The sequence below is a fragment of the Miniopterus schreibersii genome, assembly GCF_964146895.1.
Source record: "Miniopterus schreibersii genome assembly, chromosome: 9".
In the NCBI taxonomy this organism is placed as follows: domain Eukaryota; kingdom Metazoa; phylum Chordata; class Mammalia; order Chiroptera; family Miniopteridae; genus Miniopterus; species Miniopterus schreibersii.
The window spans coordinates 81,989,246-82,011,864 of NC_138118.1; the positions used below are offsets into that span (position 1 = coordinate 81,989,246).

Genomic DNA, 22,619 nt, shown 5'->3' on the forward strand with positions numbered 1-22,619 from the left:
GAAACTAATTAAGACTATAAAACTTCTAGCTATTTATCCTGTATTTTCATAATTTAATTCAAGCCATTTCTTGTCTTATCAGCTATGGTTACACAACATCTAACAATGACTTGGCCTAACTCCTCCTATGAAAGAAATCCAAGGACGTTTCTTTGAGGTCAGCAGCTCCCTTTGCCTGTCAGCTCCTAAGTTGATGTCCGAGTCCAAGTTCAGCGCAGCAGCCACTAGGGAAGGGGACAGGCTAAGTCCAGAGTTCAGAGTGACCCAAGGAACAGCCTAGAGTTTAGCGACCTCGGAGCACCGGACAGAACGAACAACTCTGCAGACTTCCGTCCCGGGGCTCTGACTTCTGCCCCTGCGTGTGGGGAAAGGCAGGGCCTGGAGCCTTCTCCCAGGAAGTGTCCCCTCACCGCCTCGCGCCAATTCAGGAATTCACTGCAGGGTAAATATTTTCTAAGTGCAAATCCATTGCCAGTAAGTTAAAACCTGCCAGTTCTTACCACCTTCGTGAGGAATGAGTCAATTAAAAACATGAGCTTTCTTTTTCCCAGCACAGCTGGCTGAGATCCGTGAACTCGGCCGAGACACAAGGCGGAGAAGTGGCCTTTCTCAGGAGGGACGTGCTGAGGGGAGGTGGCGGTGCCGAGGGGCAGGGAAATGACAGGAAGTGGGAAAAGGGTGCAGGGAGCCGGGGGGAGGGGGCTGTGGAAACAGGTTTCTCTCATCTGCAGTACCTCCAGGGCCCAGCTGGCCACATGTCGTAGGAGTCTGTCATTTTTCCATTGGTAGAGCCCCAAAGCCCATTGTTTATTTAAAAAGTGATTTGGGACCTGTGAGATATCCAAGTGGAGTCATCAGAAGCCAAAATGGCCTTGAGCTCGTTAGTTAGGGTCCAGTGGCCTCAGCGGCTTGCCTGGCCTGTGAAGCATTTGAAGACTCTCTCCCTAGAACCCCTGACTGTACCTGGGACAAGGGACACTGCCTACCAACCCTCGTCCTGCTGGCAACAGGACCCTGGGCAAAAATTCCCCAAACAGGACCATTGCCCTTAGTAATACGTCTATACTCCGAATGCCTCCTTCCCTTGTCACTGGGTCGCCTTAGGCAGCAGCTTCTGGCTCGGTGCCTTCCTGTGTCTAGGCCCGGATTTCAGTGGTCGGTACTCACCTGAGCCAGGTGCAGAAGCGTGTCCCACTCTGGTACCATGACGTCCACCTGGGGCTGGCCGGTCCTTCTCTTAGCAACCTAGTGACTGGCTCGTCCCTGAAGTCTGGTGCTTGCCTTGGACACCCTTGGTAAGGACACATGGAGCCAGGTGAGGCAGATTATCCAGGTCCTCTCCTGGCAAATAGTCCGTCCATCCATCCATCCATCCATCCATCCATCCATCCATCCATCCATCCCTTCGTTCTGAAAACATTGAGACCACCAGCTTTGTGCCAAGCACTGCGCTGAGCCTGGGGGATGGAAAGATACACAACGGTCTCTGCCGGAGAAGGTGCCACGGCCTTTAGGGGCAGGGGCTGCAGCGGCCATGACCCACATTTGCATTTGTGAGCTCATCTGACGATTCTGGGGGAGATCCTTCCTGATGTTGCAGCAGGGGTGCTGGGGTGGGGTGGGGAGCTTGGCGACTGAGGCAGGAAAGCCAGTAGAGGGGAGGCGGCCGTCCCATCGCTGCTGTCCCCTCCACCTCCCTGTGCGCAGCAGGCCCGGGAGGAACGGGACCAGGCCGGCACGTGCCTCTGTGGGGGATGGGGAGAGCAGTTGCAGCTTTTATTTTTCTTATTTTTTTTTTTCTAATCAGTGATGGAAAACAGAAAAACAGGGATTTGGAATGCCACTCCGGCTTGCATAAGTCTGGAAAGCAAACATTTCTGGGACAGTGTTCCGGCATGTTTCCCTAGTGACACAGCCTCGCCTGTGTGCGCCGGAGCGCCAGAGCCTGGAGCAACAGTGAGAGGGGTGAAGGGATGTGATTACCCGATGTCTCCTGAAACGGTCCTGTGTGTGCCCCTGGCCAAATATATGTCCTAATAGGCAACACGGCTTCTACGGGGATTTAATTTAGTTTTACCTCTTTCCATTCAAATGCGGGACTCTCGGCAGGAGTGTTGATTTGGGGTGCTCTGTTCGTGCTCCACGGGGTCCCCTGAGGCAGGCTCTGCAGGAAACAGCCCCCCTGGTTCTGCCCTCTCTGGGTCCTGGGAGCACCTCCTCCAGACACCATTGGGATTGAAGAAAGACTTTGTGTTTGTTTTTTTTAAAGAAATATGTTTTTATTGATTTTAGACAGAGAGAAAGGGAGAGGGAGATAGAAACATCCATGAGAGAAACATAGATCGGCTGCCTCCTGCGCGCCCCCTACTGGGGATGGAGCCTGAAACCCGGGCCTGTGCCCCGACTGGGAATCAAACCGGTGACCTCTCTGTTCCTAGGTCAATGCTCAGCCCCTGAGCCACACCATCTGGGCTGAAGACAGGCTGTGTCCCGCACGCCTCGAATATTGGGCAGAGTGATGATCTGGTGCCCTCTGGAATGGGTGTGGTCCTTGTCCAGCACTTTTCTGCAGAAGGCTTGGGAAAGAGCGGAGAAAAGTGGGCCCCCACCCCCCGCTGCCCCACAGGCAGGTTAGCACCTGCTCTTACCCCAGCTCCTGCCTCGGAGCTTCCACCCAGCCGCCTATCCAAGCTTTCCTTCCAACTACTTGAGGACTGTCCTGAGAGGCTTCCGATAACCTCACTGAAAAGCATTTTGCAGCTTCCCAGGGATGTTTTTGTCGTCACCAATGGCTTAGTGACCCACAGGGACGGTGCCACAGCCACTGAACCCTTTGTTGGTTCAAAAAGTAATCTTCTGTTTGGAGACAAAACTCAACACGGAGCCTCTGCTTCCTCGGAGCCCTGGGGAGGCAGGTTCCACCCTAACTCACCTCCTCCGCCCACAGCAGCCACCAGGAGGGACTGGGAATCACTCCTCAACCCCGGCGTCTGAGGGCCTCTCCTCTGCCCCGGCAGCACTGTGCTCACTCAGCTCTCCTGGGATTTACCACTGCAGGGTGGGGTTCACCCGGGACGGGTCCGCAGGCCCCCAGCAGGCCCAGCCTCCTGCTCCTCTCTGCGTCCCAGCATCTGAGTCATCACCTGAAATCGTGGCCGAATAATAATAGGTCCTAAGTTGAAGGGGGTCAAGGGCTCTCCTCTCCCCTCCCAGCTCCCTGCGCACCTCGAACTCGGGTTCTGACCTGACGCCACATTCAGGACGCGGTCTGGGCCCCCCCCCCCCAGCTCTTCACGCCCTCCCTTAGCATCTTTCCTGCGCCCTAATCCACGGCTCGGGGCGGCTTCATGAAAACCAGACGTGGTGCGGGACCGAGGGCCGCCAACCCCCCGAGAGCCCAGACGCCCGCTTTGTGCCGAGCCTGCTGCGCTCTCTCTCGCTCCCTCTCGATTATTTTGGCCCAACGGGCTGAGCAAATAAAAGATCCTGAAGTGTGAGGTGATGCAATAATGTTTTAACGTGAAACCGGAGGGTAACAACGTGAGGCATTCATGCTGACGGGACATAAGTCAGGAGACGGCGGCTCTGCCAATGTCTGATGTTTTATGAGTGTGTTCAGACTAATTAAACGGGTTGCATTGCGAGCACGGCTCCTTATTTCTATGTACTTTACCCCGACAGAGAAGGTGTCAGGGATAAAGTCTGATCTTCAATAGGGACTTGCGATGACACTGACTTTCCTGACCCCCAGAGCCAAATTCAAGTTCATATAGTTTTCCCTTGAAGCCAAAAGAAATAAGGGTTTGAGTTAAAATTGTCTTTACGGCCTCAATGAGGAGCCGGGCCCAGTTCATGAAGCTGAGGGGGGGACGGCTGGTCGCCGTGGGGAGCTAGAGCCCCTCGCCCGAGCCGGGCTGCGGGCAGGGAGGTCACACTGGGCGTCGGAAAGCCAGGAATAGGGGGCAGGTATCTTCCCATGAGAGCATCCGTCCACAGGACCGTGGCTTTTCAGTGCCCGCGTGTTAGTTCCTATAAAAATAACAGAGAAATCTCCGAGGGACGACGGGAGGGAGTGGGGAGAGGTTGGCCAAGGACTTACACGCGTGTACGCCTAACCCACAGACACCGCAGCGGTGTGGCGAAGGCCTCCGGGGTGCGTGTGGGCGCAGGGTGGGGGGCCAGTGGGGGGAAAGGAGGCAGCTGTCACACTTTCAACAGGAAAGATAAATTAGAAAAATAACAGGGAAACAGGGAGGGGGGGCAGCCAACGAGGACGAGCTTAAGAACATCAGTTAGGGAAACAGCAGGGGGGGGTGCAGGCATGAAATGAGGGCCCTGAGAGACTCAGTTTCAGAAAAGAACCGGGAACGGCTCTCAGGAGTGCTAACCACCGGGCCTGGCTGGGCGGCAACTTGGCTCTGACAGCCACTGAAGAAGTGACTCACTTGGCCGCGAGCGAGCTGCTGTGAGTCGGCATGTACACCGCGGGCGCCTCTGGCCCAAAGGGAAAGGGAAGGCCTTGGGCCCCCATGTCACCTGGCGAAAAGCACTGGGCGCTGCCCAAGGGGGTTGCTTCGGAAGAAAACTGCAGGGAGAGCTGAACTGAAACTGCGAGGACACAGACCATGCCCCGAACACCGAGAGACACGTGCCCAGAGGGAAGCAATGTCTCCCCGGCACACGTGAGATCACACCCGTCAGAGTGGATGCTCTCAAATGATGAGTTATAAATCAGCTTAGAGAAAATGCTCAGTCCTGTGGGGGGAACCGCACCCTGAATCTGAGACTCGGGGGAATGCGGCAGGTCTGAGGCGTGAAGGGCCTGCCGGGTGCCCTGGTGAGCTGGAGACCGGTGAGCCCTGCGGCTGGGGCGACGGCGAGGGGTCAGATCCCGCTGGGCTGTGTGGGCCGAGGGAAGGATTTTGAGCTTTATGTCTTCCTTCCCTCTGCCCCCAATAGAAAGCCGTTCCATTCTTCCAAACAGCAGAGATGAAATGAGGAGAGGAAGATGAGGGTTGATGGAGGAGGTGGGAACCGGCGTCCAGCAGCATCGCAGGGCAGCTGGAGAGGGACGGGGCAGGGCGGGGAGAGGGTGGGCACTGTCAGGAGCCGAGTCCGGGATGGCTCCTGGTTCCTGACTTGCACAGTCAGGCAGGCGGGGGGGACACGCACTGAGATAAGAGACCCTGGACCCGAGGCGCAGTCGGGGGCAAGTTCATTGAGTTTGAAGAGCCTGTATGACACCCACAGGCTGCAGACATGGCAGGTAGTGAGATTTATGGACGTGGAGATCAGACATGCAGAATTACGGCACCACGCATCATTCAGCAGGATGAGAATCTGCATAGCGAGGGTAATAGTTTAGTCATTTTTCCTGTATGCCTGAAAGAGTATCACAGAGGCGTGTTGGAGCAGGTAAAGAACAGGGTTTCGTCTCGCTTCCACCGCGAGTCAAGAAGTTTATTTAACTTTTCTGAGCTGTAGCTCCCTCTTCTGCAAGTTGGGCTCATCGCTTCCGTGAAGGATTTTTTGTCAGCCTTGAAAAAGATGATGCATAAAAACTCCAGCCAATTATTTTTTGGAGATAGGGGTCCTCGTGTCCCTGTTTCCCTCTCTCCCTTTCTCCTACTTTTCTTTGTCTAGTTTCCATCTAATACTACTTTTAAAAACATTTTTTTCTCACATGCCTTGTTTCTGGTGTAGCTGTGCCATCTTTTACCTGGTGATGGACGTGCCTCTGAGAATCTGGGCTAGAAATTTTTACCATTGACTATAAGAAAGTTGCAGATTTAAGAAAACATCATAATTTCTTTCATCAAAGCTTTACCTATATCTGCAAACTCCAACCTTTTCACACAAATCCTAAATGCTCAGTAGCAGAAGTTTGTCAGATGTCCCTGGGTGGTCGCTTGACTGCAATCGAGCTGCACCAGGCAGTTTCTTCTCCAAGGGGGAGAAACTGAGAATATGGGCGGATGGGTTTCTCTGGAGATGGGCACTGGCCCCACAACTTCTGTGCAGAGACCAGGGAGTGAGCTGGGTGGGAGGCTGGCGGTACTGCTATAAAACGACCGCCCAGTTTGCCCAGCCAGGGTGGCAAAGGGGAAACGGAGGAGCTGGGGTATACTCCCAGTGACACAGAAGAGCAGCGTTACCCGCAACAACAGAGAAGCACAGAGAGAGGGTGCCGGGCTCAGTGGCGTTTGCAGTAACTGTTAGGAGGCGGCACGACCACAGTGCTGGCTTGGCCTTGGGTGTGACCTTAAGGGAAGGAACTGCCCACCTGGTGTGGGAGTGAAGGTCATCAGGGGAAAAGAGAAGAATATTTGGGGGGAAAATTATAACAAAAGATAAGTATCTCTACCAGGTATCAAAAGACACTATAAAATATCATGTTTAAAACGAAGAAATATAGATGAAAAATAGAAAAATATACAAGGGGAAAGCATAGGGGCCCTAGAAATTGACCTAGATTAGTGCGGGGTTACTGAAACATCACTGGACAAATGACTGAGAGCAGGAAAAAACTTAATGATATTGGGTTAAAACTAGACTATTTCAGAAAATAAATATATGGTCATGCTCAAATAATCCTAAAATATATGAAAGAACTAAATATTTGGGAAGTCACAGGTGTACGAGCAAGAACGCAGGATGTTTTAGAAGTTTAGAGTGACTATAACATTCTAAGAACTGAAGCAATATAAGAGAGAAGGGAAACAAAAACATTTACATTACATAAAAATATAAAATTTAAGTGAAAGAATGCTTAAAATAACACTGCAGAAGACTGGGTAACATGTGGGAACATATAATAAAGCCAGAGGTATAAATGGCACAGCCCTGATGGAACGTTAAGCAGCTATGAAAATATTTATATAATCTGAATCAGTATTCTAACATTTATAAATCTGTCCTAAGGAAATAGTGGAAAGGAGAAAAAGCCTGGTCCATGGAAATATTAAATTGCTAGATTATTGGTAACTATAAAATAAACAAAAACAAACCGCATATCTAACAATGGGGATGGTTAAGAAACTTAGGTCATAGCAGCTCAGAGACACACTTAGCTGTTCAAAGGGCCATTTGGGATACAATGTAATCACATGAGAAACATCTGAGATGATGTCTGAAGGCTACATGTACCGCTGTGTACGTGGTTATGCACAAACACTGTAACAGTAACTGAAGAGTTAACGTGGTTCTTTCCGTGAGTTAGGATTATGGGTGATTTTATTTTATTTTTAGTATGTTTTATATTGATTTTAGAGAGAGAGGAAGGGAGAGCGAGAGAGAAATAGAAACACTGATGAGAGGCATCAACATCCACCGGCTGCCTCCTGCACGCCCCCTGCTGGGAATCAAGGCTGCAGCCCGGGCATGTGCCCAGACTGGGAATTAAACCGGTGACCTCTTGGTGCCTGGGACAACGCCCAGCCCACTGAGCCACACCCACTGGGCGGGTGACTTTATTTTTAAAATTTCATTTAAGAGTTTAAAATACCGTATGGAAAACTCAAACAGAAGACGCTCGAAGGGCAGGAAGCGTGAGGAAGGAGCCCGGGTCTTGCTGAGAGCAGCGGGTGAGTCACCGAGGCTCAGGGCAGAGACCGCAAGAGCTCTCGGCTGGGCCTGAGGCTGGACCGTGTCCTTATCGCCTGAATTCCCTCGAGACACGGGGCTAATTTGTGTTACTCATAGGAAGGAGATGTGCTTAGATGACGGGCTTAATTGCACCAGACGTGTCTCCTCCCTTAGGCATTGCCCCTCCCAGTAACTACATGCCACCGTCATTTTCTAGGCAGTAATAATTCAGGACGGTCAACTTCTTAGATGCATGAAAACAAACATTTTCAAATGTTTGGTTTCTTAACAAAAGCTCCTTGAACCTTCCCAAAGCAAAATGGACCCACCAAGACCAACGCTATTGGTACGTCAGCTTCTCTGAACCACGACAGCAAGACTTCTGTGTATCTTCATTTTAATCTACTTCCTCCGCCACACAAGTGTGGATTTTCTTTATAACAAATCATCAGAAAGGGAGAAATGAGGAGAAACTAGACCTGAGAAGCAGGAACCCCGGGGAGGGCCGTGAGGAGTTGGCTGGCCTTCAGAACAGGGCACTGAAATGCGAGGGAGAGGGGGTGTCCGTGCAGAGCAGCTCTAGGGCGCAGAGGAACCGGGGAACGAAGGGACTTTGAGGTGTGGCTTTGGGTTTTGAGTCTGTCTCTTCGTGTCCTTTGCAAGACGTGTGGAAAAGCTGGAGTGCCTTCTTTCACGCTGAGTGGCTGAGCTGTGCTCTCATACAGGAGACTGAGGGACCTAACAGAATTTCTGGAATATAATGATTTTAATAACTAACAAACTAATTCATTACTGATGACTTAATGAGAAACTTTATTAAGATTTGGTTGTGACTTACTCCAGTCGTTGAACATTGGATGGCCCCTAACACCTCTCACCATCTCAAAGCTGCAGATATCGCCAGCTTTTGCAGGCCACCCAGACCCCCCAGTGAGCTCAGCTGCCCCGTTTCATAGCAACAACCCCTGGAGGAGCCCCCTGGAGGAGCTCCGGCGGGAGGAGTAGGGGTGAGGGTGGGCAGGGCTTCCCTGGGAGCCGCGCTGATTTCATTAACCCGTGCTCACTGCGGGTACAGTCCCTAGAGCAAGTGGACTGCTGTCCCCAGTCAGGCTGGAAGGAAAACAGAGCAAGAGTCCACGTCGCACACAGAAGCAAAGGGAAAGGAGTGATGCTTCGGGGCGGGGAGGGGGGGGCTGATCCTGACGCCTCCTTGTCTGCTCGTTTACTCAGGACAGCAACCTCGGCTTTGCAAAGTGAGACAGAGCTGGCCTGTTCGAGTGGCACACGGGGCGTCAGCACCTGAGTGAGCGGGCCCCAGCCTCAGGCCCGCGCATCGGCAGCTGCCGGCTCCCGAGAAAGGCTTTGGACCAGGAGCTGGGCGAGCTGGGCTCCCGGCCGGGCCCTGCCTTTCACTTGCTGCCTGACTCTGTCCGGCTCGGCAGGTCTGCGCTTGGCTTTTCTCTCCATGAAATGAAACGTTGGCTCAAATGGTCTCTAAAACCCTCAGCCAAGTGAAAAACTCTTTCTTGTCTTCAGTGGACACAAACGGCAGTTTCTGACCATGGCCGCCCTCCTCACGGAGCCCATGCACAGGGAGTCTGGGGTGCAGGGGGTGACCCGTCTGTCTCCCCCGGGGCTTCTCCTACGTAGCCGAGAGCGGCTGAAGCACACTGCAAACCTGGAAGTCAGTGGGCAGAAGTGAGAGGTGAGCCCTGGCCTGGTTTTATTTAAAGACCATAAAAATCTACAAACCTTTATTTTTCTTCTGCCATGTGGCAAAATCTTTTTTCTGAAGCCGAGGAGTGAAACAGTATTTCGCCTGCGGTCCCGCTGCCTCTAAGGCGAGGGCGACCTGCCTGTGAGCTGTCTCGGGTCCAGACACCCTGGTCCCCTGCCAGGACGGCCGGTGGCCGCCCTTCACGGCAGCTACTGTGTCGTTCTTTGTAGCATTTTGTTATTATTTCCTTACCCTGCCATTTCAAGCTACTATTGATATTTTACATTTTGAGTACACAAGCCCTATGCTCCCGAGTAGTAACAGTTACGAAGTTTCTGAGATGGAAACAATGTTCTTTAACTGTCAAAATGCCCTCGGAGGGAGATATTATCTTCAGTTTGCAGATGAGGAAACCGAAGCTCAGATGGTGTCAGAGCCTCGCCGGTGTGAGGCCTACCTGGAGCCGAGGTCTCGCCCAGGCCACGCCAGCCTTGGTTCCCACTCACCCCTGCTCCTTCCTCAGTCAGGTTCCTGCCTCCACTTACGGAGCTTTTATTTTGAAATTCTTATTCATTTTTTATAGCTAAGGAATATTTGATAAGGAATATTTAAGAGTTCATCCCAACATCATCTCTCCAACTTCAGGATAATCAATTTAGTGCCATATTAATGGTGACGAGGCCACACTTCACGCAAAGGGCCGTGAGGTAGACCCCAAAGAAGCTCGCCTGTGGTCCAGGATCGCTGCCTCCCAGCGGCCACCGAGCTTTAGAGGAGCCGGACGCGAGGCACAGCTATTCTGGTTAGGACGGAAGAGCAGGGGAGGAGCGTGTGGAAGTTCAGAGCACCAGGCTGGCCACCGGGCGCGGCGGCGAGTGAGGCGGGGGACTCGCGCTTACGGCTGGAAGGTGCGAGGCCACCGGGCAGCTCAGTCGTGCACACGGAGGGCCCGTGGCTGAGCGTGCAGTGGACGTGTCCGGTTTCTACATGTGGCTGCGGAGGTTATTCACAGTTTGCCCTGAAGCCCAGAGCTGAGTGAAAGGTGAAGCTACGTGATGAGTTAAAAACGAGAACGGTGACAGGAGAAACACATCGGCTGTGGCTTCACTGATGGGTTGGAGGTGATCAGGGGAAGAAAAAACCATTTCGTAGCCCAAGAAAGAAACAGGAAGCAGAGTGAAAATGAGGAAAACATGATGCTGAAGAGAATTTTAGGAAAAAAAAGTAGTCAAGGGTGTAAAACTTCAGAGTTTAGGGTTGTCTGGAGCTAACCACTAGTTGTAGAAAATTGCTTTAGAATGACTACAGCGGATTACTTGCCTTGTAGGGACACACAGTGAACCAATCGGTGTAATTTCTCCATTACGTGTCATTCTTTGGTCCCCAGGAGCCCTTGATAATAGATATTACGTTGGTGGAGAGAACTGGTGAAGGCCAGGGTCACGGTGGAGACCGTTGAAGGTTCCTCTTGCCTGCTTTATAGCTTTTATTGACATTATGAAAGTAAATCCTGCTGATTTTACAAGTTCATGAGGCCTACCCCTGGATTTATGTTTAGGAAGTGAGAACTAGGGTGCTGACTTGAAGCCCAGGGGAGTGCCTTCCAGTGAGGAACCCTCAGGAGATGAACCTGCTCCAGGGCTTCCTGTTGTACGTTGTATTAGTCACGCTCCTCGGGACTCAGCTCCTCGTGTACTTTTCCTTCATTTGCCAGTTTTCCTCCTATTTTGCTAATTTAGAAGCATTCCAAGAATGGATGAGTGTGTAGCCAGCATTACTAACGCTGACCTTATCATGGAAATGACCTCATTAGCACTCTTGTGGCCAAAACCAAACCAGGGCAGACTGATCTTGGATGGAGATGAAGAAAACAGACGGAACAGAGACACGGGGAGCACATCTCCCAGAGAATCCCAACACGTTTCTCTTACAGAAATAATCATGAAACCTGGGTTCAAATACCAAAGAGCGACTCGCTGATTTAAGAGCCAGGGCCCGTCAGGCTGATGGTGAGAGTTGTATAAACAGAGTTAAGTTAGCGTGGGCGTGAGTTTAAAGCAGTGGAAGAACCCTCACAGCTGGAGCCACCTGCAGCTGCTGCTCTTGGGGACAGTGCTGCAGTCAACTTAGACACGTCTACCCGGAGACCCCAGTCCACTCCCAGGACACGATTCCAGGGACACACGGCCTTTCCTTCTAACCTGCATCTCTCTACTCCTTCACTCACCGCCACTCATGCTGTTGCTCTTTCATTCATTCAGCAAATATTTTTTGATTACCTTTCCATGCGCAGGGCACGATTTTAGTGGTAACGAGATGGACTCCGTCCCTGCCTCTGTGCTGCTTACCTTTCAATGGAGACAAAACTGATGGCCCCGAGCGCGCATGTCCTCTGTTCTCGGTAGCTGGGGGGAGAGCCTGGTCTGAGCTCTGGGTTAGCTCCCAACAGGCCACCTCTCCAGCGAGGGAGCAGCAGTCTCAAGGGTGTTCCCTGACCTGCGCCCCATCTCCAAACACACGCCATAAATATACAGAGGATCCTGGGACTTTCCTTTTCTACTGGAACCTTGGCCACGGGACACGCAGACTATCTACACCAGCCCGAGCTGTAACAAGTAACATGAGTTAGGAAGCCTGTGTGCTCTACTACTTCCCTTAATGTTTTTCCCTAATAAACTCTATATTTTAAAAATATGTCTTTATTGATGTCAGAGAGAGGAAGGGAGAGGGAGAGAGAGAAACATCAATGATGAGAGAGTCATTGATCGGCTACCTAGCCCACAACCTGACCCGGAATTGAACCTCGATCTCCTGGATCCTAGGTCGGTGCTCAACCGCTGAGCCATGCCGACCAGGCCCTAATAATCTCTATTTTTATATCTAAACTGGATACCCCTGCAACAAATAAAGACAATTTCCGACCGTGGTAAGCGCTGTGAAGGAAACACACCAGTGCAATGGGACAGAGTGGGATGGAGGTTGGGTGAGGACCACTTCAGTCAGGGCCTCCTGGAGGAGACAGTAATAGACTCAGTGCAGGAATGGGAAAAGGCAGGCAGCCAGGCAGAGAAAGAACACTGGAGCCCAGGGAACGGCGGGCGTAGAGGCTTGGACCAAGGGTGAGTTTGAAATGTTTGTGGACTGAGGAAAGCCAGGACCACAGTGAAAGAGTCTCAGTGGAGACTGCAAAGAAATAACCAGGGGACATCTAAGGAGACTCGGTTTCATTCCAGCTACAGTAAGAAGCTATGAGAGGAGTTGAAGTGAAAGATGAATATAAGTTGATAAACGTACTTACAATTCTGACTCCTGGCTGTGGTGGAGATCCGCATGCAGGGGACTTGACTGGAGGCAGGGAAACCAGGCAGGAGGTTGCCACAGATCCAGGGGACAGGTGACAGGCAGAGGGGCCAAGACTGGCTGGTCTGCAGGACTGGTGGGCGGAGCAGTGACTGGATGGAGAGGCAGGAAAAGAATCATAATGATTTCAGGATACAAATTGTAGCCCTTTAATGACTGGTGCACACTGTCACTCAAAATCATGTAAAAGTAACCACTGGGACAAACAGGGGGCAAAAGGAAATAAAGGTTAATAAAGGCTGGAGAGGCCTGAGTGAACAGGGCGTCCGAGAGGCCGATGGTTAGACAGGCAAGCGATTCTGAAATATTCTCTGGAAGTCGACAACTGTCCTGGTTATTTACAGGACACAGCCGTCAGGGCGCTTCTTTTGAGAAGTCTGGCAAGCTAGTGCTCACTGCAAAAATGAGGCCGACTACTCTTCAAGCCTGGATTTAAAAATGGGGACAGGCAACCAGAGTGTGTGAGAAGCTCACTTGGCTGCTTATTAAAGTTCAGGACCAGAGTCGCAAGATGACTGGGAGGTTTGCCACTAGATTTTATCTCAGGAATTGAGAATTGGTCACAAGATTCCAGGCCAACCACAGAAGAGATGTGGAGAGAGGACTGATCATGTACTTAATTCCCAGGTGTGGGCACTTTATACACATTGGGTCTGTTAACCCTCAAAACCACCCAGGAGAGGGGTACGGTTCCCTCCAGAGCCTGGCAGAACACACTGGAGCTCAGGGAGGCCGCAAACAAGCTTGAGGCATTAGACAGCAGCCGGGGCCCAGTCAGGCTTGCCCGGGGCGCATCTCCCCGCACAGAGGCCCATCAGGCAGCGGGGACCTTGGGGGCAGGCCAGGGCTCAGCCTTGCCTCGTGTAAGCACCGTTTAGAGGGCAGCTGGAGGTTAGGCTTCACACACAGAAGCTGCTTTTCTCTTTCTCTGGCTCTTTTTCTTGCCACATTCCCCCTCGTTTTCTAGTTACTGCATTTGTGCTGAGCTCTGTCCTCGGCTTCTTTTGGCCGGAAAAACGAGGTTTACTGTCTGAGCTTCCAGTGTCCACGTGGCACAGGTTGGGGTCGGACCTCAGGGTAAAGGTCATGAAAATGGGACCTTCACCAGGCGTCTCCCCTTCCTCCCTGCCCAGGCCCCTCCAGAGTCGCCTGCTTCTTTCTCTCTTCTCCCCACGTCTTCGTGTCTTTGTGTAGGTGTTGCGTGCCAGCTGTCTAGAGGTTTCAGGCATCGTCAGGGGGGTTTGGTGGCAGGAACTACTTTATTGCTGAGAAATAATGTTTTAAACGAGAAACTGTGGATCAAATAGGTGGTTTCTAGGAACACAGTCATTTTCTTTTCACTTCCGATAGAACGGATGCTTCTTGGTGCGCCCGATAATCTGCTGACAGTCTCCTCTTGCAGATCCAGTTGGTGTCTACACTAGAGGCTGTGCTGGCCACAACCAAACCCTCCCACCGGCCCTTCTCCTTCACAAGCACCGGCCTACTCGTGCGCCTGCACTGCCCTCCGGTGGCGGGAGGCTTGAGATACAAGTCAAAGGACTGCAGTGGGACCAAACTTTTCAGACAGCTCAACTGGTGACAAACTGCAGTGATCATGAGTCTCCCTAATAACAAAATACGTCACTGGTTTTTAACTCTTACCCCTTTGACTTTTAACAACAATAAAAATGACAACAAAAAGCTCTTAAAAAGCTTTTGAGATGTTGAAAGGATCTGTGGCACAGTCATGGAATGCAGGCGAAAGTTAAGTATATTAGACAAGACTCAGACGCAAAAGAGGTAGTGAGGGCAGTAAATTGTCCTGAAAGGCTGAAGGACGGTCAGGTGAACTGGGGATGAGGGTGTGTGTGTGGGGGGGGGGGGGGCTGCACCTCATATACATGTGCTTTCTTGGAGTTATATCGCCATCTTGTGTTTCTTAGATTCTTCTGATAAAAATATGGATACCTTTGTAGCCTCCATAGCTTGATAATTGTGAATAAAGCTGCTGTAAACATCTATGTGCAGGTTTCTGTGTGGACTTGTTTTCTTTTTTAATGTCTTTATTGATTTCAGAGAGGAAGGGAGAGAGAGAGAAGCATCAATGATGAGTCATGGATTAGCTGCCTCCTGCACCCCCTCCACTGGGGATCAAGCCTGCAACCCCGACATGTACCCTGACCAGGAATTGAACTGTGATCTCCTGGATCCTAGGTTGATGCTCAACCCCTGAGCCACGCCAGTCGGGCTTTGTGTGGACGTTTTCAGCTTGTTGGGGTAAATACCAAGGAGTGTGGCTGCTGGGTAGCACAGGGAGAGTTCAGCTTTGTAGGAAACTGCCACCCTGTCTCCCAGCGTGATGGTTCCAGCCGGCTAGTAATGAATGAGAGGTCCTGCTGCTCCACATCCTTGTCAGCACTGGCGTTGGCAGTTTTGAATTTTAGCCGTTCGGAGAGGCGTGCAGCGGACTCTTGTGTGTTACTCTGCATTCCCTGATCCTGCGAGACGGAGCGCTTTGTTATTTGCAATTATTTCCCCCCAGTCTGTGCCATGTCTTTTCATCCTCTTAATAGTGTATTTGGAGAGAATTTTTAAAATTTTAATAAAGTCACACTTAATAAAGCCAGCAAAAGAATCATCCCTTATTTAGGGAAAACACTAACAAAGGGCGTGTGTGTGTGTGGGGGGGGCGGTGTTAGGAGGAAGTGTGCTAATTTTCAACAGAGCAGGGCACTAACTCTACTGTCTAAAATGAAAACATTAAAAAATACATTTAATAATGGCTTCTTTCGCTTACCATGTTTTTGATATTCATCAATGCGATAATTTTCCCCCTCAGCTGTGTAGTATGTCATTGTAGAAATATGCCCCCCCTCTTTATCCACTTTCCTGTGGACGGCCCCTGGGTCACGTTTTAGGTTTTGGCTCCTACAGAAAACCCGCTGTAGGCCTTTGCGAGTCTTAGTTAAGAGCCACTTCCACGCTCCGAATTGGCCCGGGGTGTTCGAATAACTGGAATAACTCTCCACCCCTATTTCGGCCCCGGCTCGTTTCCTCGGGACCCTGCAGTCACCCCCAGGGGCCCCGCCTTCGCCCCGCCGCTCACCGCGCCCCCGGCCCGCGTCGGGCGCAGCGGCTCCGCTCCCCCGGCGCCCGAGAGCCACGCCCCACAGGAAGTCCAGCCCCTCGGCGGCCCTCCTCCCGGAAGCGGGCCCGAGAGGCACGTCACTGCGCCTGCGCATGGCGTCTACGCGCAGAGGACCAATGAGCGGAGGGCTGGGCGGGCTGTGGGCGAGCGACCCGGCTTCCGGTTCCGGCGGGTCTGGAAGGGGCCGCGCCAGTGCTACGTGTCCCAGGCGTGCGAAGTGTCGGCGGGCAGGTAAGGGACCTGTCTCCGGGGGCGGGGGGCGAGCGCTTTGTGACTCGCGGGGGCGGGGGCGCGGGCGGCCTCTGTGGGCGCGGAGGGGGCTCCCCTCGCTCAGGCCGCCACCCGGGTCCCGCCGCGGTCCGGGGCGGAAGCGGAGGCCCAGGCCCGCGACCCCGAGGGAGAGGGGCTGCCAGGCCCGCGGCCCTGCCGGGCATGAGACGGCCCAGGTGTCGGCCTCGGGGCCGCCCGTCCTCGGCCGCCTGCGTGTGAGTCCCTGGGCTGGGCGCCGGGGTCTCCGGCGGTGACCCGCCGCCGGGCGCCTTCGGGGTTGGCTTTGGGGATTGAGTCCCCCGGAAGCGAGTCCCTTCGGTTGTGAATCCCCTCGGGACACGAGGCCCCTCGGTTGTGAGTTCCCTCGGACGTGCGTTCCCCCGGGAGCGAGGCCCTCGGACGAGCCCTGCCGCCGCTCCCGGATGGAGGACGGTCTGGATTCCAGACCAGCAGGTCGCAGTGGGTTGCTGGGGCCCCTCCTGACTGTGTGACATTGACCCCGGTGTTTTGTGCATTGTCGCCCCACCCACCCGGGGAAAGGGCCTTTACCTTTCTGTAAAGGTTAAGGCCCCTGGTTTGAAGAACACAGTTACTGGGAGCACAGGCACTGATGCGTTCCCGGCGTACTTGGCCCAGCCTCTGCAGAGTTCCTGGTGCATTTTGAATGGTCCATGTCCATTATGTCCCCGCCGCCTACCCCGAATGGCACCTGCCCACCCGGTGACATTCGCTGATCCAGCAGCAGCGAGTGGAGTGTTTATGTGCCCGGCCCCGGCCCTAGGCCCTGGAGATGATGGTAGAGTACGAGTGATACACTGGCCTCCCTGGCTGTTGTCTGGTGGCTCTCAGAGCTAAGGTTAGGTGGTGTTTCTATTAAGAGATTCCATAAAGGAACCTATAGGAGAAACTCTGTAGCCCAGTTTCCTTAGAGCTGTGTCCAAACCTAAAGATTTGGAGTTTAGCTAATAGCTTTAGTCAGTCCTAAAATTTCATAGATCTATCCCACGCAGATATACTCTTTTCTGGAAATGTTGGTTGGCCGTGGTTTGGAACAGTCAGATTGAAATCCACGTTGTGGCTGTTGTACCACAAGTAGCCGGCATCTACTGCAGGAGACACTGAGTTCTGGGGAGTTTCAGATAAAATACAGAAAATGTCTGTGGGATTCCCGACATTGTTGGCTCCTCAGCAGGAACGAGAGGCCTGCAGAGTGGGTGAGGACCGGATGTGTTATAATCGCTCAACCGTTTAATGTCGATAGCCCCTTGTGCGCACATCTTTTGTCAGTGATGATAACTTGAGCAAATCGTGTGCCGTTGTCATTGATCTGATGTTTTGCTGGACTTTACAAAACTCATGTCAGTTTACGCGTGGAGTCTGTGTGTGTTTTTGTTTTGCTTGTTTTGTGAGATGGGATTGACCCATATCAGGCATGACTTTCAGGCCGGTCTCATTTACACTTTGATGTAACTGACCAAGTTCTTGCTGTATGATAAGTAATACCAACGACTCTTCTCTTACTCACTTTTTTAAACAAGCGTCATGGATCAGGTAATGCAGTTCGTTGAGCCAAGTCGGCAGTTTGTGAAGGATTCCATTCGACTCGTTAAAAGGTGCACCAAGCCCGACAGAAAAGGTAAGAGCTTGCAAGTGAGAGGAAGACTTCGTTCAGTCTTCGCATTTTCTAAGCCTTTTATTTGTTAATAGTGTCCTGTTTAATAGCCATTGCATTACTTTCTGTCATCTGCATTTTTATTGGTTTATTTTGCTTTATTGCTTTTTAACATTGTCAGTTTGTTTCTGTATTTTGCATACTTTATACATTTTTCTGTTTTATGTATTTTCAAATGGTGTAAGATTATTTATTACAACCCCATGTTTCATGTTATCTTTGCCTTAGTCATCTTTAATGGGTTTAGAGTTTTAGTATCTTCCATTCTTTCACTCTGGAAAATCTTTTGGGAGTCCTCCGTGCTTTGTCTGCCCCCTTTCATCTCCCCCAAACAAAGCCTAACATGAATCAGCAGATAGTTGTTGCCAGCCCAGGAAGTTTAATATCTTACTGTGATTCATGCATTAAAAGTTCCACCAGAGTTTGTCTTCTTGTATTCGCTTACTGACTGCTGCCTGGGCTGGGGGCTGGGAGTACAATAGAGAACGTAGTACATTGTACTATAGAGAGTAAACTGTGGAACAATATATAAGGGAGAATATTCCTTGCTTTTATGGAGCTGAGACTTTTGCAGGGAAGGCAGTCATAAATACTGGCAGCTACAGTTTTTAGTGACTGCTGTGGTAAGTGTTCTGGAAGAGAAATAGAGGCTCTAGCAGGAGGACTGCCCATGCCTCGATGCTTCCCTGAGGAAATAACGTGACATGGAAACAGCACCAGGGTCTGAAATCTTCACATAAAACTGGGCTCAACCCAGTTTGGTTTTTAAGCTGTATTTTTGGCTTCATATTATATCAAAGACAGTGGACATGCTTTTTATAAACAATTATGTTCTGTGCTTTTATAATCAATATTTTTAGCAATGTTACAAAATTTTTAGGATACATACTCTATTTCTTCTGTGCACGTTTTATTTCTTTTCGACATGCTGTTCGTTTGCTGAGAAGATAAAATATTTCACTGCTTGTTGGTGGATTCGCTAGCATGAGCATATACTTTATTTCTGTTTCGTAAATATCAGTAAGGTATGAAAATTTAAAAGTCTGTCGAACAGTTTATTTACTCTTAATAGTGTCATATTTTATTTTATTTAAAATTATATATTTATTATCAGGAGATATGTTCACCAGTAAGTTTATGTCACTGCTAGTTTTTTTCCTGTACTTGCAATGACACTGAGAAAATGATGAATTTTGTGTTTTTAATCCAGAATTCCAGAAGATTGCCATGGCAACAGCAATAGGATTTGCTATAATGGGGTTCATTGGCTTTTTTGTGAAACTGATCCATATCCCTATTAATAACATTATTGTGTAAGTAAACTTTTTGAAATAGACAATATCTGGACTAGAATGAAAATTGAAAGCGTGTGAGTTGACAGTTTGCTGTTTCGTTAATGTGCAGATATGTCTCTTTACTTTATAATGCTGCTCGAATCTGCTGATATTTACTGAGTTATATGTTTTCATATAATTGAACCAGGCGTTTGGGTGACTGGTGAGCTGTCGTGGTTGGGAACCATTGTGCTGGTCTGAGTTCTTGATTGTCAGCTGGCATATTGTCCATCACATGAACAGCTTCTCCCCTGAGCACTGTTGTGTAGTTCATGTTTGTGTCTTGTTCAGAAAGACACTATGCCAGACTGTAGAGCACATTGCCTAAGGGGGGATTCCCAGTTTTTAAGATACGTCTGTTCTAGCAGCCACCTCGTCTCCGAGGACCTTCTCAGTCCAAGATTTTAAAGTTCATTTTCTTCTATTTTATGGCTTCTTGGGGTCATGTAGGAGGGGTTCTCAAATGACTGGTTTGGGTTCCATAAAGTCACAGCTGCTGCATTTCAGGTTGTTATGAGAAGCTTACATGTTCTCAGAGCTGGCGTTTTCTCTCTCTTGCAGTGGTGGCTGAGCACCTGTGTGAGGAGGTTTCCTCTTGGGGATTGTGAGCAGTGGAGATTTGAGGCGCTTATGGAGTAAAAAAATTGCCTACATGTTTTGTGGTGTTCTTTCTTTTTTTTTTTCTTCCAAGATGTTTTCTATTTCTAAATTAAAATAATTTCAAAATAAACAGACTTCTCTGTTTTCTACCACAGATATTTACAAATTGTTGGACTGTGTTAAGAATCAGAGGTCTGCTGTCAGTTGTACGGGTGTAAGAACTCAGCCACGCCTTCCTCCCCCAGGGTTGACGTTTTAAAGTAAAATAGCTTGACCCAGACATTACATACAGATTTTTCTTCCTTTCCTGGCTAACTATTTTAGAATAAATTTTCCGATTTCCCATTTATTTCTTTCCAGAAGGCTCTGTTGTACTGTAGTAGTTAGGGTTCAGACAGGTTTTGGTGAAGAGGTCCGAGCTCAGGCATGGTCTGCCAAGGCGGCTGTCTCTTGGGGAGTTCTCTCTGCCTGCCTCTCCCTCTGGCTGCAGTGCTGGGTCGGTGGAAGGGGTTCCTGAGCACCCTAGTCATGTACTCGTGACTCCCAGGCGGCCGTTTCTCTGCAGGAGATAACTCAATCTTAGGTTCACTTCACCTTTGGTTTGTTATTTATGGAACCGAGAACCTAGAGCACCTAATTATAGGTGCATAATTTAGAGGAATGGCTCCCAAGTCCCTTAGACATAGTATTAGATTTTTATAAAGTTGGCTTTGTTTAAAAGATGTCATTTTCAGAAAAATTTCCAGAAAAATACCCATTATTAGCGATTCATATCAAAAGTGTAAAATGAGCTGAAATAGTCTTCTGGAGTGAAGGGAACTTTATTTACTTTACAAGTGTCCTAAATAACCTGGCATAAGCCCTCAAGTGGGATGACCCAGATCAGATTACCTGCTTTCTCTGCACCTGTGTGGAAGCTCTGTGTCCCCAGTAGTTCTGTGAGTCAGTGATTCATTCATCACTTTAATTCACAGCTGCTCCATGGTTTTGTCCCTGAGTTTCGATGGGCATTGCCAGGCCAGGTGTCCCAGAGCGCTTCCACTACTCACCCACCTAGGAACTGTCTAGTAATGCCTAAAAATAGAACCTCATTTTTTTCAAATAGTGGTATTGCAAAAAAAAACCTTATAGCATACAATTACACATAACATATGCCTACAATTATTTTTGGTCCACAATCTAGAAATACAGTTATGCAAATTTCTGGAAACACTTTGAAATCACACAAATCTCCTGAATTAAACATCATTATTAAAGTGATATTTTAAATGACTTAGCAAGGTGCCAAGTAACACAAAGTAAACTACAAATGTTCCATTAGAAATGTCACGTTAGAAAATTATAACTTACCTGGCTGTAGGGTGACCACATTTCTTGCTTTTCCTGGAACTGCGGGATCTTAGTTTTCAGTACTAAAATCAGACTGGTCAGTTTCGAATTTCCTCTACAATTGCCTCTTGCATGAGCCAGGCATGTCTGGGTGGAACTCGTGCTGACCGGAACCGGAACTAAATCAGGGTCCCCAGTCCACTCACCCTCGAGACCTAAACTTAGCATCGCTGCCCCCAGACCTGTTGTTTGTGTGCTGGCAACTGGCCCTGGACACCTGAATAGCATAGGTCATAGCAGTGCTCACCATTTCCCCTGCCCTCCTTACCTAATGACTACCTTAGGTTCTAATTCCATTCTAACCTCTATGACTGGACTTAAATTTTGGTTTACAATCCAGCTCCCAGCTGGGAGTAGAATACCTCCGCTAACACCACCTAGCTCGTGTAGGCCCTGAAATTCTGTATAATTCCCACCAATAAGTCTGCCAATCAAAAGGCCCTACCTCCTCCCTGGACCTCCCCTCCCCAGGTGTGGGCCGGGGACCTGCTCTGGCCGCCCAGCCCCAGAAGCCAGGTGACTAGTATCCCCGTGCTCCTTCCCTTTAGCCTTGACTCCTAGAGTTGCTGCTTCTACACCGTTTACCTCCTTCAATGTCTTCCTTCACCTCGGTGGTTCTCAAACTTGAACGTACGTAAGAATCTCCTGGAGAGCTTTTAGCACGGTTTCCTGGGCTCTGTCCCCCGAGAGCCTAACCAATTCAATAGGCCCAGGGAGGGCCCTCGAGGCTGCTCGCTAACAAGGTCACGGGTGAAAGTGGTTCCCGGCCACACCTGGAGAACCAGTGTTTTGAGTCACACGTCGTCGTTTAGAGGGAGGACCGCCCCCTATCCGGCTGCTTTCCACCGGAGCCTTCATCAAGCCCGGTTGTAACCTTCCCCTCGCAGCAGCTCCTTCAGCCTGTGCAACCCCGAGAGGACACTGACGCCGACTCCCCGTTTTAGAGCACCCTTCACCTCGCGAGTCCCGGGACCCACTTCACATTCTAACTCGCAGCTCACTCTCCAGAGGGGAACCCGCTTATCAGATTAGGCAGCGGCTGAACTGGATTGAAGTTCAGTGCTCCTGCCTGTTTCCTCAGTGCATTTTCACTGAATCTAACAAGGTCAACTGGGACAAAATGCAGAAATTTGCCCCAAGTAGCGTCTGGCTCCGAAGCCCTCTCTTGACTGCCTTAGTGGATTGAGTTTGAATTTAATAAACTGAATATGAATAAGCCTCCCGGAGTGTCTATTGCCCTTCTCAGTTTGAATTGTCAGAGTGTGCAGAAGACAGGAAGCGCAGAGCTAACACCGTGGAAGGAGGCACAGATTATAAAATACATTATTCTGTTGGTTCTGTTGTCGGCCACGGGAATTTCAGCAGCGTCTCGTCCGCAGTGAAAGACGGGAAATCGCCCTGGAGCTTCCTGAGGGAGGGCCTCTCATGCATCTTGCCGAGATGGATAAATAGGGGCTTTGATGACTCGGGGCTTTTCTTCCATGGTTCATATAGTGGGAAAGAGAACAGCTGAAAAAGGGGTTTACAATTAGAAAAAGGTGATTTACTCACCGATTCATTTTT

General features: G+C 50.2%; 1 protein-coding gene and 1 long non-coding RNA gene across 2 annotated transcripts; one reads left to right on the forward strand and one right to left on the reverse strand.

Annotated features, from left to right (window-relative positions):
- Positions 1 to 2,265: 2,265 nt before the first annotated feature.
- Positions 2,266 to 15,716, reverse strand: LOC308561847. The gene is made up of 5 exons (XR_013999559.1): positions 15,441 to 15,716; positions 14,536 to 14,704; positions 12,600 to 12,753; positions 2,933 to 3,143; positions 2,266 to 2,576 (listed from the first exon to the last, which is right to left on the reverse strand). It is a non-coding gene; the product is annotated as an uncharacterized lncRNA (long non-coding RNA).
- Positions 15,717 to 15,926: 210 nt separating this feature from the next.
- SEC61G (SEC61 translocon subunit gamma) lies at positions 15,927 to 19,050 on the forward strand (the record flags this gene model as incomplete). Its single annotated transcript, XM_081146991.1, has 3 exons — positions 15,927 to 16,022; positions 17,600 to 17,697; positions 18,944 to 19,050. Exons 2-3 carry the CDS (start codon positions 17,604 to 17,606, stop codon positions 19,048 to 19,050), a joined length of 201 nt encoding a protein of 66 aa, XP_081003117.1. The 5' UTR covers positions 15,927 to 16,022; positions 17,600 to 17,603.
- Positions 19,051 to 22,619: the final 3,569 nt, after the last annotated feature.